Source organism: Lactuca sativa, chromosome 2 (genome assembly GCF_002870075.4).
Source record: "Lactuca sativa cultivar Salinas chromosome 2, Lsat_Salinas_v11, whole genome shotgun sequence".
Classification (NCBI taxonomy): domain Eukaryota; kingdom Viridiplantae; phylum Streptophyta; class Magnoliopsida; order Asterales; family Asteraceae; genus Lactuca; species Lactuca sativa.
The window spans coordinates 231,081,375-231,097,588 of NC_056624.2; the positions used below are offsets into that span (position 1 = coordinate 231,081,375).

A 16,214-nucleotide genomic window follows, 5' to 3' on the forward strand; every position below is an offset into this window, starting at 1 on the left:
AATTAGCATCATCCATTTCAATTGGTTCATTTTCATTCAAAGAATTTTGCAAAATAGGATAATTTGCAAATTGATGATTAGTCTTTTTAATGTAATTATCATCAAATGTCAAATTGAATGTTTCTTCCACTTTGCGAGTTCGCTTATGTAACACTCTATAAGCAACAGAATTATGTGAATATCCCAAGAAAATTCTTTCATCAGCTTTTGTTTGAAACTTCGAAAGATTATCCTTAAGATTCATTATGAAACACCTGCATCCAAAAATATGAAAAAATTTGACATTAGGTTTTCGATTATTGATGATTTCATAAGGAGTAGCATTAAACCGTCTATGAATGAATGATCTATTCTGAGTAAAACAAGCAGTTGAAACAGCTTCGGCCCAAAGATATTGAGGTAAATTTGAATATGCCAACATTGTTCTTGCAGCTTCGCATAATGATCGATTTCTTCGTTCAACTACACCATTTTGTTGTGGTGTAGATGGAGATGAAAAATTATGCAAAATGCCTTTTTCCACCAAAAATGAATCTAAAACCCGATTTTTGAATTCAGTTCCATGATCACTTTTAATTTTTCGAACTGGCTTCTTCAACCAAATTTCCATTTTCTTGATAAAATCAATCATCATTTGTGAAACTTCGGACTTTAACCTGAGAAAATAAACCCACGTAAATCTTGAAAAATCATCTACAATTACTAGAATGTACCTTTTCTTGTTAAGAGTAGCAACTGTTGAAGGACCACATAAATCAATTTGCAAAAGTTCGAGGGGTTCAACAATATTCGAATCTATTGTGATTGGATGACCTTGTTTGTGTTGTTTTCCTACTTCGCAAGCTGCACACAAACTATCATTATCATATTTAATAATTGGTAAACCTCTTACCAGATCTTGTATGACAAGTTTGTTGATGTTTCGAAAATTGAGATGTGATAACCTCCTGTGCCATAACCAGCTAATATCGGCAGCAGCCTTCGAAAGTAAACACACAGCAGGTTTGCCAACAATGGGAACTATATCCAATGTAAACATATCACCTTTTCATTTTGACTTGAGTAAAACTTCATTTGTCTCAACATTCGAAATGACACTGCCTTCTTAATTAAAAAGAACTTGATTTCCAGTGCCCACAACAAGTTGTGAAACACTTATCAAATTATGTTGTAAGCCTTCGACAAATGCAACTCGATTGACAGTGAATGTTCCATTCGTTATCTTTCCATAACCTTTGACTTTGCACTTGTGATTATTGCCAAACTTAACCACTCCACCATTCTCTAGACTTCAAAAATCACGTAAGTTTTCTTTCTTCCCAGTCATGTGACGTGAGCAACCACTATCAATATACCACTTGTTATCATATTGCTCGTCACAAAGTACCTGCAATTATTGAAAAAATTTAGGTACCCAAAACTCGTTGGGTCCATTCATATTAGATGTCTTTTTCAATTGTAAAGTACAACCATTAACCCAATCACAAACTCTTGTTTTGAAACTATCAACAAATTTAACATTTTCATTCAAAGGGTCAGATATATGAGTTTTTATTGTTTTCAAATTTTCACTGATATTCCCCTTCGCATGTTGAGTTTGTGATATGTCACTTTTCGCTTTTGTGACTGGTTTCCAGGCTTTAACTGTAATGTTGGATTCCTTGGATGATGAACTGCCATTCATTGAAGGATTTGCATACTTATTATACGCCTCATGTATCTGTTCTTTCGAAAACTTACTTGATTGATACATTTTTCCCTTTCCTTCCAACCAATGATCAATATTTCTTTTAGTTGTTATACCCTTCGCATATGATACTTTGTCAGCTTGTTTCTTCGAAGGATTATAACATTTTGCTAAACATGGAACATAATCCACTTTTGGTTTTGAAAGATATGATTCATGATAAGACGTATTGATTTGTGATTTTGAAATCTGTTTTTCAACCTTTTTCTGAAAACTTTTTCTTGGAAGTATTGTTTTTGTTTCTTTAGAAAATTTTGTTTGAATATTTGAAAATGAAGTATTTTTCTTTTCAAAAATTTGAGTCTTTGATTGTCCTCTAAAAACTTTTCCTCCTTTTGAAAAATTTAATCATTTCTTATTTAATGACTCAATAGTTTGCCAAAAAATTGTTGTTCTCGCTTGACGTTTAGAAATATTATTTTCTTTTGAGAATTTTTCAACTTGTGCTTTAAAATCTTTTGAATTTAATTTTATAGCTTTGTTGACTTCTTTAATTTATGGTTTAACATTGTCGTGCTTTGTGAACACATTTTCAATTGTGTTAACTATCTTCTTTTCAAGTTTCAACTTTTCAACCCATATTTGTTTTGGTTTTTGACGTTGAAAGATATATGAATTCTTTGTTAGATTGTTTTCAATTGTGCTTTGATTCGAAAAGAAACCCTCATCAGAAGTTTTCTTATTGTCTTCCTCTACCAAAATTTTGAATTCAGGCTTTATATTTTCAACATTACTTGTTGTTACGAAGATTTGGTTTGGGAATACAATATCATCAGTGCATTTGAAGATTGGATAAACCACAGTATTTGTTTCAAGATAATGAGCACCTTTTTCACTAAGAATTTTCTCAAACTCTTGTGAATCTATATAAACTTGATCAACAAACACTCGAGGAATTTCAACTTCTTTCGAACTTTTATTTGTCTTTGAATTTGTACTTTCTTCCTCATTATCACTATCATCTGTTTGACTATCATGTATTTCCACAAATTTCATATCACAAACTTTCGAAGTTGAAGGTTGATCAGTGTCAATTTTTACCAATAAATCTTCACATTTTTCTTTCCCTTTAAAAGAATTTGCTACATTTATTACAGACAATTGAGAACAATCTACATCCTCTAAATCACTAATTTCACTAATATTATCAGAATTATCTTCAATATCAACGAAATTAGATTATGAATTAGGTGTAGAATTCTCAGTCTTTTTCAAAATTTGAATCTGTTCAGATTTAGTTAAGGTTTCATTCACAATGTTTACTAAATCATTAGCATCAAGACAATCTTCGACTTTAGCAATTCCATATCTAAACCTATCATCTGGAACTTTGTTAAAATCAGAAATTTCTTTTTCACAATCATATGAAATACTATCTACCTTAGCTCTGTTATAAGCTAAAAATGGTAGCAATTTTCTATGTTGTTCCTTACTTATCTCACTTGAATGATGTAATTCAGTTAATTTTCCATATGGTCTTTTTGCAAAATTACAAAAAATATTTCTCTGAGCTAATAACAAATTTATTTCTTTTGACAAGTTCTCCCTATCTGCCATAATATTCGATACTTGCAATTCTAAGTAATCAATCCTAGTGACTTTTGAATCTAACTTCTTTCTTGTCTCTAGTAATTGATCACTTAACTTTTTCGCTTCATTGCTAGCAGACACAACAATTAAATCAAAGTAAGTAACAGTTTCATCAAAAGATATCAATTCAGAATTAGAAACAGGAATATTAAAGGATTCAAGAATATTAAGTACCTTTGTTGTCATCGGTGACTTGTCAGTAGACTTCGATACGAAGCATTGCCCACACACTTCGTAAGCCTGTTCTTCGTCTGAATCCTCTTCCATCTTTGCAAACATGGCTCCATGTGATGGATTTTTCATCTCTTCATCGTCAGAACCTGAAGACCATATTTGATATGTACCATCCGATTCAGTTTCTGTGACAACCGTCAATTTTCAGTCAAGTCAAAGTCAACGAAAGTCAACAAGTCAAACCGGTCCACTCATTTTGCCGTGAGTACTAGAGCTTACGTTAAGTAACTCCTAAACAACTCTCTATTCTAACGAGAGATCATAAATCAAAAAGTGCGTACATCTAGATCTCCTTAACCTAAAACTGTGGTACGTGGCGAGCCAAACCAATAAAGCAATGTTGCATACTCGTCGGGAGTATGCAAGATCCTTAAACAAGGTGTAACGGGACTTACGGACCCTGCATTGCAAAGCCGAACACTCAAAAAGGTCACCAATGAAACCTCTCTCAATCGTTTTCACTCTATCTCTTCTTATGTCAAATCTCTCCCAAATCTCTCTAAGTATGTGAAATCTCTCCCACATATCTCTTTGTATGAGAAATCTCTCCAAGTATGTCAAATCTCTCCCAAATCTCTCTAAGTATGTGAAATCTCTCCCACATATCTCTTTGTATGAGAAATCTCTCCAAGTATGTCAAATCTCTCCCAAATCTCTCTAAGTATGTGAAATCTCTCCCACATATCTCTTTGTATGAGAAATCTCTCCAAGTATGTCAAATCTCTCCCAATTCTCTCTAAGTATGTGAAATCTCTCCCACATATCTCTTTGTATGAGAAATCTCTCCAAGTATGTCAAATCTCTCCCAAATCTCTCTAAGTATGTGAAATCTCTCCCACATATCTCTTTGTATGAGAAATCTCTCCAAGTATGTCAAATCTCTCCCAAATCTCTCTAAGTATATGAAATCTCTCCCACATATCTCTTTGTATGAGAAATCTCTCCAAGTATGTCAAATCTCTCCCAAATCTCTCTAAGTATGTGAAATCTCTCCCAAATATCTCTCTATATGTGAAATCTCTCCAAGTATGTCAAATCTCTCCCAAATCTCTCTAAGTATGTGAAATCTCTCCCACATATCTCGTTGTATGTGAAATCTCTCCAAGAATGTCAAATCTCTCCCAAATCTCTCTGAGTATGTGGAATCTCTCTCAAATCTCTCTCGAAATCTCTCCCAACTTTCTATAATCACTCGGGGCATCCCGACCCTCGAATTTGGCGAAAACAACCCAAAAACGGAAGTCTACGCGAAAAACGAACCATAGGAACCGAAACCCCTCTTAGGAACCGAACCCTCCTGATGAAGAAGGCTGCTGATCCGAACCGAAGGTACTGTTCACTAACCGAACCGAAGGTACTGTTCACTACAATCCGTTCGGTTCTGCCATTCTCGCCTCTTAACTCCGAACCGAAGCTTCCCTGTTGACCCTTCGGACCGAACCCTCGCCTTCGCTCCTTCTTCTGGCTCGCGCATTTCGTTTCCGACTCAGCATCAGCATGGACCGAGCCTCGGCCTAGGGACCGAACCTCGGCCTAGGACCGAGAGGTCTCGCTGGAAGCTCAATTTCTCCCGATTTTCGCATAGTTTTACGTTTAAGGCCCGTTTTTAATTATTTAAACGTGGGGTTTTCACCCAAAATCATATTTTAACCTAATAAACCCTAAATATTCACAATTTAATCATATTTTCATAAAAATCTTTATTTAAATAATAAAAGCAAGTGGGTAAAGTACAAAGAGATGGAGTGTTGATTTTGCTTTACTTTATGACACAAGCAACCACTCCCACACCCAGTCCATGACCAGCCACACCTCCCCACCTTACCTAGGTCACATCAATGTACTTTCCACTCAATCATCACTCTTTCCCACGTTTTTGAGAGCTGAATATTCACCCTCTCTCCTCATTTCTCTCATTTCCTCTCTTTTCACCAAAAAGAGCAAACTCTTTTCTCTCTCATTTTCCCTCTCTAGAACTCGAGATTAGAGGGCTGATTCTTTGGATTTCCTCCACATTTGGTAAGAATAATCCATTCTCTTTATGATTATCTCAATTATTTCCACTCAAATCATGGATATCTTACACAAACTCCATTATAATTGTGTTAGGTCTTCGAATCTTCAAGTGATTCTTCAAGTGTTCTTGGGTTGAACACTTCTCTTCTTCAACACTTACCTACTGAAATCACTTAAGGTGAGTTCATACCCCTACATTTTCATGTTTTCTCAAGTTTTTAGGGGGGGGGGGGGGGGGGGGGGAATACAAGTTAAAACACTAAGAACATAACTACTTTTTTTCTAACAGCTTTCATCAGAAAAGTTCAACTCCATTCACGGACTGTTTTGGACATCTTAAACATTTTTGTTTTCAAAACTGTTTTAGGTGCATGTAGTTCCACTTCTTAGCTTTAAAATGACTACTTGCACATCTCCATACGATTTTTCTACAATTTATGGTGATTTTTACAAAACTGCCTATCATTTCAAACATCAATCCGGATCAGTCTGTGATTATGGGCTCTTTCACATAAGTAAGAAGTCATTAAAAATTATAATAAAAGTTATGAACAAACTAGACTCATTTTCCAAACTCTCAGAAGTTACAGAACTTGATTTGGACATTTTATGATTTTTCTACAATTTTTCCAATAACAGTTACAGAAAATGTTATTAACAGAAAAACGCTATAAATTTCATTTCACCTTGTAACATGTTGAGAAAGGTATACAGCGTTATGTGATTATGTGTAGTTGCAATATATGGCAAATTTTGTATTCTTACATAGACATACATCATAAAACAAATGGATTTACATCTCCACAAGTATGGTAAATATATAAATGATATTACGAGGCTATATCCATTAAAATATAAACATTGGTAAATTATGACAAGTAAGGCCTATGCTCACTACCCACACAAATAATTGATAAACTATAATAGGTATATTTTAGGGTTATTTATATAACAAACACATTATTAAAGATTTTACACATACAAAAGAGTTATTGCCACTATGGACAATTATGATAAACTATAATAAGTATAGTTAAGCCATTATACCCCCACAAACGAACGCGCTAGTTATAATCGGTATAGTTATGGTAAATATATATTACAAACAAAGTGATAAACTATAATAGGTATAGTTTATGTTTCATCTACCCTAGGAACTTAATTACAAGAAAGGAATTCACCATCACCACCACTTTTGATAAGCTATCATATGCATAGTTCAGGTTCACTAATCCCTATTACTCCCCGGTGAACTATGATATGTATAGGTTATATTCACATTAAATTTTCGCATTGTTAGACTTCAACTATAATCGTTGAGCGTATATGCTTGAGTCATACAGGAATTTAGTCTGGATTGGCTTAGAATTGGTGGTGCCCGCCTCATCTCCTGTTCCTTGTTTGGTTGTGGACCTAGGGCAGACCCATTATATTCGACGTTTTATCTAACCTAAATCTTATATAACTTATATACGCTGGACGATTATAGGGGAAATCTACGGGTCAATCTAGGATACATCAACACATCATATAGGAATATTCTGTTTACACTTAACTAAGAAAATATTGGATTTTCTAGAGATCAAACTTTATCGATTTTAAAAAGGAAAACGGTTTCTACTCCAAACAAAACTCTTATGAACTCACCAACTTAATTGTTGACACTCTTTCAAAACTACTTGTATTCTCAGGAAATCAGTGAAACAGGAAAACTTCAGCGCTTTGAGGATGGGACGTTAAACCGTCAACAATTTATTTTTGTCATCATAATGTAATTGATTTTGAAACATGTAAACATATACTTTGGTGTAACTTTTTCAATTATATTTATGATGGTTGTATTACTTTGAGCACTATTATACACGTTGTTGTGATACTGTACATGAAGTCCTCCACCCCTGGACGTTTCCGCCATCCTTGGTTTGGGGGTGTGACAGTTTCTCCATGAGCTACCAGAGACAAATTCTTCGCCTTTAACTTCACTTCCTCCTGCTTCTCTGTATAATAAGCTTCATCCTTTGTTTTATTTTTCTTTTCTTCCTTCTTTCTTAACAAGCAATCTACTGCCAAGTGATTAGCACCATTGCAATAATGGCAATTAATCCTCGTATCACCTTTTAACATCTTTTCCATTTTCTCCATTTCGCTCTTCGAATCCTTCTTTACTTCTTTTAGCTTTTCATCCACTCTGTTTTTGTTTTCAAAATTACCCTTCGAATCCGATGACTTGTTCTTTGTAATAAAAGGTTTCTTAAAAAATTTCTTTACTCGATTGTTTGAGTAAAATGCAACAGCCTCATCATCAGAATTCATCAGAAAACCTTCTTCTTCATCGGACTTCAATTTATCACTCTCTCTTTCTGAACCCTTCGAAATGAGTGCCAATGGTCCACCAAGACTTGCCATTGTTTCCTCAGCTATTTCATTAACCTCATTTTCATGAGATTTCAACTGATTGTACAAGTCATTTAATGTCGAAGTGTCAAAACTCTGCTGATTTTTCACCATCATACTTACACTTCTCCATTCCTTTCGAAGTCCCATTACAAAAATCAAGTTGAACTCCATTGATGACCTTATGATACCATAATGATTACAACGGTAGATTAACTCGTTGAATCGATCATAGTAAACTTCAATGGATTCAGATTCCTTCTGTTTGAAATCCTTGAGTTCCACTAGACATTGTTTCACAGATGTGATCTTTGTCTTTTCACTGCCTTGAAATTTGTCTTTGAGATTGTTCCAGATTTCTTTAGCTGTTGTACATGTCCTGACATAATTGTACAGAACAAGAGGCAAAGCACCTCTTAATTCTCTCATGCATTTCTTCTCCAGTTGTTTTAAACGATTGGATTGATTTTCAACCTCTGAACTGCTTGAAGATACACCGATTGACTGAACTGTTGCAGGTGGATTTATTTCACCTGAAATGCAATTCCATAAATCCTCATCCAATCCGTTCAAGTAGTCTTTCATACGATCTGCCCACTGATCGTAATATTTTGGAATTAGCATCGGAATCTTTGTGGATGATCCAAGTAAATGAGAAAATGATGTCATTAAGTTAAGATTGAATGACGCCATTGTTGTACGGAACAAAACTTCAACAATAATATGAGAACTTTGAGAATATGAAATCAAATTGTATATTTCAGATTAGAATCACACTACGAACAACCGATTCACAAAAATATTCGCAGAATCAAATCCTAGACCTAGATTAAGAAGAATTTTTCACACATAAAAAGAACGGAAACTTTTTGAATCAAACAATAGATTCAAAAATCTTTTTGAACGTATGAAAATCAGATCACAGAAAGGATTCCTGCTCTGATACCAATTGATGAGATTTGGAATCGAGTTTGAATGTAATTCGAGTATGAATTGAGTAAAAGATTTAAAATGAAGAACAGAGGAGGAAATAGAATATTTGATCAGCTCGTATTATGCTTTTCAGTTTACAGAATACAATGATTAAACTGTAAATCTCTGTAAAGACCATTTTGATCACTAGTATAGACCCCTATTTATAGGAGAACAAAAACATAACAGTACTAAGGACTAAGAGTTAAGACTTGACTTTATAATGCCTTAGTAAAATAACAATACATCCGAAGACCTACATATACGAAGACAACAGATACTTCGTAACAATCAAACTGACCCTTCGACTATTACAAAATTTTAGCCCTAATAAGTCATAGCACAATTTTAGTTGGAACGTATATGTTTTTTTAGTTGTATTATCTTTAACAACATAACATATGTAGCTATTGAGGTTTAAAACGATTTTTGTTTACTTAACATGTAAGCGTTTAAACAATTATTTCTAAAACTAGTAAAGTATTTACACAAAACAATGATATTTTTTTGTGTATTTCGTATGATAAATATTACTTAGTACACGTACTATCATGTACAGACGAGGGCCAGACAAGAAACACCGAGGGCAGGAACATTTTGGAATTATAGCACTTCTGAAATTCAGCAACCCATTCGGCCCTTCAAACCAGATTCCCCGTACCGTAAATAGTAGCGTAATAAATACTATTTCCGTGTGATTTATATTGCATAAAAAATGGTGGTGTTGTTTGTTTAAACAAAGTATTTATAAAATAGATATATACTAGATATACAAGTACTACATGTATTCCCCCCGAAAATATGTAAAAGTGGGGCCGTAACACTCACCTTAAAGTGTGGTTGTCGAGTCTTTTCGAGAATTGATGCGAGAAACCGAGCCGTGATGCTTCGAAACGAACCGTCGATATTTATTTAATTGCCTATGAAATATTAACATAAATTAATATGTGGATGATTGTTTGGTAACTTAACCATATCATAGGGTTCATTTACGAATTTAAATAAATTAAATAGGACCCTTTTTGTAAGAAATTTTTAAAAGGGGGTAGTTTGTATTAATTAGAAATGGAAGTTTGAGTTTTAAATGGTTTCATTCCCTGTGAATGTATGCATGAAGGAAGTGTTAAAAAAATGAAAACAGGTTTTGGTTGGATCATTTTGGATCGTCGACATCCACGAAAAATAAACGGTGGGTTAAAAATATTAGAAATAAATGTTGTTTTTTTTTTTTAATGAAAACCAATTAACAATACATGTCTTTTAAACAATAAAATAAATGAAATGGGTCTTGGCAAATTTCGAATCTCACAGAAAAGTTTTGAGGTTTATTGTGCACAAACAGAAAATCGTCTGCATGAGCTTTTAATACCAAAACTAAACAACAATTTCCTTGGTTTCTTGGGTTGCAAAGGAGACACAAAGGTGACTCAAAACCAAAATAAAACAAATGAATAATATTTTTCTTTGGCATGAATCTTGATAATCACAGAAACATCAGAACAATAATGAAACAAAAAGACACGAACCAAAAAAAAAATGATTCTTTTATTTGGTTTTTGATAAACTTATTGTGCATTGCGTTATTTAGCAAGGTTCGTAACAACAAAAAAATCCATATTTTTTTTTGAACAAGACTCGTACATCACATGGTCCATGTATGAGAGACATAAATGAGTTTGGGTGATATAACTTACTGTGAAACCATGTTCAAGTGCATGGGTTATTATTAAAAAAAAAACACACCACACTTGTTCTTGGTTTGCAACTAGACTCACATACAATGAAACAAAAAGGAGAAAGGAGGCTCACGGTGGATGAGGGAAGAGGGAGGTTGATGATGGAGGTGGTGGTGGCTGGCGATCCTTGACAGCAGCAGGTAGTGGGGTGGTGGTGTAAGGTGGTGTAAGAAAGGGGGAAGAGGGGGAGAGATTAAGAGAGGGAGTGATAGAGAGAAGAAGGAGCTGATGAATTCGTGAGGATTTAGGGGAAGTATTGTCTTCTATTTATAGTATAAGCACACACACATACTTGATCAATGCCCATACCTCCAACTCATCTTGTACCTTTGGTGAAACTTGTACACAAAGGAATGGAGGTGAAGGAAAGACACGTGGGTTTGATACAAGCTTGAAGAAGATCAGATTTTTTTTAGTCTATCCTCCCATGTGGGCCCCACATAGGGCTATACCTCCATTAGGTGCTCAAAGACACCCTGATTCGGGTGCATCGGGAACCGTGTATCGAGATTTTTTTCGAGAATACCGTTAGAAAGAGTTTAATTCAAGAATTCCAGAACATCAAACGGATTAATTTTTGGAGCTACGGAATTTCGGGAAATCGCATTTAAAGTTTTTGCGTCTAACGACTGCGCGGTGTTTGTTTTCGCGACTTTTGTAAATATTTTCGTAAAAATTATTTCGAGTGTGAAATTAAGTAATAGACTATAACTTGAGTCCAAAAAAGCTCTCATAAATCCTGTCGGCAAAGCTCAAGTACCTCAACGGTTCGATTTGGTTTTACACGATTAAAGAAAAATCAGTGTTTTACTGTCTATTTTCTTAAAATTGTCGTATCTTTTACATACAAACTCCGTTTTGTACGTTCTTTATATTTTCGGAAACAGGGGAACATGTACTATAATATTTTAATTTTTGTTTTGCTCAAAACTGTTTAATGCAAAATTTTAGTTTTTCAAATGCGTTAATTAGCGTTGTCGTTTAAGCAGTTTGATTCGGTTGATGGTTTACCCGTTTGGAAGTAAGGTATCATCTGATATCATGTAATTATTTGTTTTTCATTAGATGCACTAAAACTCAGTAATTCAGATACACAAGAGATTCACGGATAGATTGTCGGTTATAATAATAGCCCTAAATTTCAGGTTGTCACAGAACTCGTCCATTTTTTAGTGAACTCATATGAAAAGCACTTTAATTGTCTAGTTGGGTGGGAAGCATTTGTGTGTAGAAGGATATTTATGCTAACATTGACTCGGAATACCATATGCACCTATAAAATTGTAATCAGGGAAAAAAATTTGTGCTGCCCCTAACAAATTTTTCTGGTTCCGCCCCTATTATAGGGTATTAAGTTAAAAGTCGATTAATATATCCCATTAGACTTTGTTGGACTGAAAAGGCCTATGCAAACCCTAAATAAAATGGAAACTTGGTGGAAACTTGGGGGATACTGCACAGAAACGTATTGTGTTTACCAGATACGTCATGGAAACGTTTGCTAGACGTTTCCATGGAGTATCGGATACCAGAACAGCGACCGAGTTGAAGTTTCCATGCATCATAGATTTAATGTTTGTATATTGAAAAAACATAAGGTTTACAAATCAGAAATGTCTTTTTTTACAAGTTTCAGAATTTCTGAAGGTATAGTTTTTTTTGTGATTTTTTTTCTTTCTTCTTCTTTTATATATTATTTCTAATAAAATTTTGATTTCTACATGTTTATAAAGGACAAAGGTGCTAAGAGGGAGAAGTGTTGTAATTTTCTTAGGTGTTGTTTGTTTTTTCAACGAGAAAATGCGTGAAGTCTGCGGACCACCTCTGCAATCATCTGTAGCAGAAGAGGTGGAACTAGGGGTGAGCGCGGTGCGGTTCGGTGCGGTTATTAGCCAAAACCTCACCACTAACCGCAAATGCGGTTAATCCATTTTCAAAACCGCATGGTGCGGTTATTTTTGCGGTGCGGTTAGGCGGTTATTTTTGCGGTGCGGTTTTGTTTTTTTTGTGTTGCGGTTATTAACCGCATGGATTTGGTGCGCTTATTTTGTGTGGTTTTTAACCACAGTTTAGAGTTCAAATAGTTTTAAGAGTTCAAACATATTACTTGTAATAATAATAAAAACCATAAGGTATAAGACAATTAACTATTTAACTTAAACCTCAAACAACTAATATCTTAAAAACATCAAATCAATAGTAATTAACAATAAATATCTTAAAATTGTCTAATTTCATCCTTTTTCAAATTTAAACATAAGAAAAAACCAACACTTTTGTCTTTTACTATTTTATCCGTCTTTCATTCATGAAATTTGTCTTATTTTTAATATTTAATAAACTAATAATTGATAAAAAATTGTATATAATATATGCTGTGCGGTGCGGTTTTTTTTGCGGTTTTTGGAAACTAATAACCGCACCGCACCGCAATTTTCCGGTTTTTGAAAAACAGAAAACCTCACCATCGGTTTTTATTGCGGTTGCGGTTTTTCAGTTGCGGTTTATGCGGTTTTTGCGGTTAATTTTAGTTGCGGTGTGGTTTTTGCTCACCCCTAGGTGGAACAGACGGCTGCAACATTTAATAAAAAATATGTTTGTTTTTTTAACATTTGCAGACTGCTGCAGTAAGTTAAACTAAGGCGTGAAGAGGTTTGAAGCAGTTGGTTTAATGTTGCGTCACGCAACAGTTTTTAAGTCAGAAGTCTTCTGAAAAACAAACAGCTGTGAAGGGTCAAGTGTTGCGCGTGTGCTACGCGACGCTGCAATAAGTGGTCGGAAGTGGTTTTTTTAAAAAAATAAACAGCTCCTTAGTTTCTACACCAATTTTGGAGTTAAGAGCCAAGAAGGAAATCTAGTTATAATTCTTTTGCAATATGTGATGTTTGCATTTTAAAAAATATAAGGTTTTACAATTCACAAAGGTTTTTTTTTTTACAAATTTCAGAGTTTTTGAAGATAATTATTTTCTTGATTTGTAATTTTTTTTCTTTCTTATCTACAAGGAAAAAGCCATTACCAACGATAAAAGTCGCCGATAAAAGTTTCAAAAGTCGCCGGTAATATTAATAGCGGCGGTACTGAGTTGCCGCTACTGCCTCGTCGCTATTGATCAGTTTGTCGCCGCTAATAAGTATTGTCGCCGCGTGTTTTTTCGTTAACTATTAGCGGCGACTATTTTAACTCTTTAGCGGCAACAAATATGTCGCCGGTATTAGGTTAGATACGATAAGACACCCCACCCGTTGGATTAGATATCTCATCGAACGGTTCATATGTAACAGAGGGGGAAAGTGCGGATTCGGGTGCCAAACCTTTACCGGCGACACTATTACCGGCGACAAAGGGCTTTAGCGGCGACAATATCTAGAGTCGCCGCTAAAGCCCCTTGTCGCTGGTAAAGTGTATATTTCTTAGTGCTTGTTCGTCATATATTATTTCTAATAAATTTTTTGGTTTCTATAGATTTATAGAGGACAAAGGTGTTAGAGGGAAGAAGTGTTAATAATTTTGTTTTGGAGTTGAAAGCCAATAAGGAATTCTGGTTATACTTGTTTTGCTTCGATTTTAAATTAAATCTTTCAAGTTTTAGAGCTTTTTTCTTTAATTGCACAGGCCTTCTTGCGCATACATATATGTGTCGGGTGTTGAAAATTCATTATTTTAGGATTTTGTCCAAACATATTAAGAATCAACCAACATAATAGTACGCCCAAATGGTACACAAATAATTATAACAAAACATAATAGCAGCCATAATTATAACAAAACATGATAGTACGCCCAAAGGATACACAACACATATGATCCACCAAAATGGTACACAACACATAAGATCCAGTAAAAAACGTTATAGAAACTTGCATAAAATTCAAATAGAAATTCGAATTAACGTTGGTTATAATATGAATAATGAATGGTCAACCACATAAATGGCTGAAAGGCGATTTCTCAACCTTAATTTCCCCCCTTAAAAATCTCAACTTTCCCCACATTTTCTTGAGTGAAAGTTTGATTGTTTCCCAGATTTGAAGGACCTTCTTCTCCATCAACCCCAATCCTTTCTTCATCCGCTCTTTCCATAATTCTCCACTTGCATCACCAACCATGGTATGTATCTCTTCTTCTTGTTGATTTATGATCCTATTTTGAAGAAATTTATTTGATTTATATATGTTGATGACCATGATTCAATTATATGTTTTGATGCATGATGGGTGTATTTCCATTTGGTTTTTGGTTTTTGTTTTTTTCGTTGTAATGATTTGTGGATTAGGCGAATGCGGCATCTGGAATGGCTGTTGACGATCAATGTAAGTTAAAGTTTTTGGAGTTAAAAGCAAAACGGAACTACCGGTTTATTACATACAAAATCGAGGATCAACAGGTGATCGTTGACAAGATTGGTGGCCCCGATAAAAACTACGAAGATTTCACAAACTCTCTTCCTGGCGATGAATGCCGCTATGCTGTCTTTGATTTTGACTTCACTACTGATGAGAATTGTCAGAAAAGCAAGATTATCTTCATTGCCTGGTACCCATATCAAATCTATCATCACAATTCACATGCATGCATGCCTTTTCCTTCCATTTATCTTTTTATCTGACATCATAAAAATGCGATAATCTATAACTGAGAGGGTATATATATGCTGATATAAGAAAACGATAATGGGTTATTGCAGGTCACCAGATACATCAAAGGTGAGAATGAAGATGGTGTATGCAAGCTCCAAAGACAGATTCAAGAGAGAACTTGATGGGATTCAGGTCGAGTTGCAAGCAACGGATCCTAGTGAGATGAGCTTCGATATTTTAAAATCGCGAGCTAATATCTAAATAAATTTCTTCTACAAGAGAATTTGGTTTCATAAACCTTTATTAATCATTCTCTTATATTATTTTTTTGCTCAATTTTTTCAAAAAAAACTAAGTACTCCTCATTAATGTAGTGTAATGCATCACTATGTCCTCGTATCTTCACTTTTTATTGACATTCAATATTCATTAAAGTCTATACTTTTGTACTACGCAATTATTCATATTTGTAATTGGCATTCATTAAATCTAGAGATACTACTACAAAAAATTTAACGTCTAAATCATAGATTAAAAGTTGTAAAGGGAAACCGATATTTCACAAGATTAGTTTCTTCAACTGTTGGAAAATAGTAACCTTTTATTTTTCTACATTACAATTTTTTAACGGAGTATCCCTGCATGAGATGATATATATGCTGTTAAAAGATCTAAAATTAATGCCTAAAGCACTCGACATCAGCTAAATAGTACTCGGATCATCATTCATGATGATTAGTGACACAGTGAAAGAGGCCTTACAAGTAACAACTACAATTCCTCATCCTTCAAATTTTGGTAGTAAATATTTATGTTATAAAATATACATCATAATTGATTAGGTTTCCACTCAAGAAATAATACTAAATTTTGTAGATTGTGTGTCCTTCCTAATATTGATTAGGTTTCTACTCAAGAAATAATACTAAAAATATTTTGTAGACG

General features: G+C 34.3%; 1 protein-coding gene across 1 annotated transcript; it reads left to right on the forward strand.

Moving 5' to 3' along the window:
* The first annotated feature begins 14,970 nt into the window (after positions 1–14,970).
* On the forward strand, positions 14,971–15,619 carry LOC111896284 (actin-depolymerizing factor 7). Its single transcript, XM_023892288.3, has 2 exons — positions 14,971–15,225; positions 15,377–15,619. The coding sequence occupies exons 1-2, from the start codon at positions 14,984–14,986 to the stop codon at positions 15,528–15,530; spliced, it is 396 nt and encodes a 131-aa protein (XP_023748056.2). The 5' UTR covers positions 14,971–14,983; the 3' UTR covers positions 15,531–15,619.
* The last annotated feature ends 595 nt before the right edge of the window (positions 15,620–16,214 follow it).

Bases quoted from the DNA above. Each gene is read 5' to 3' on its own strand.
- LOC111896284 (XM_023892288.3), top strand. From the start codon at position 14,984: ATGGCTGTTGACGATCAATGTAAGTTAAAGTTTTTGGAGTTAAAAGCA. The intron at 15,226-15,376 runs GTACCCATATCA...GGGTTATTGCAG, and splicing joins AAGATTATCTTCATTGCCTG to GTCACCAGATACATCAAAGG.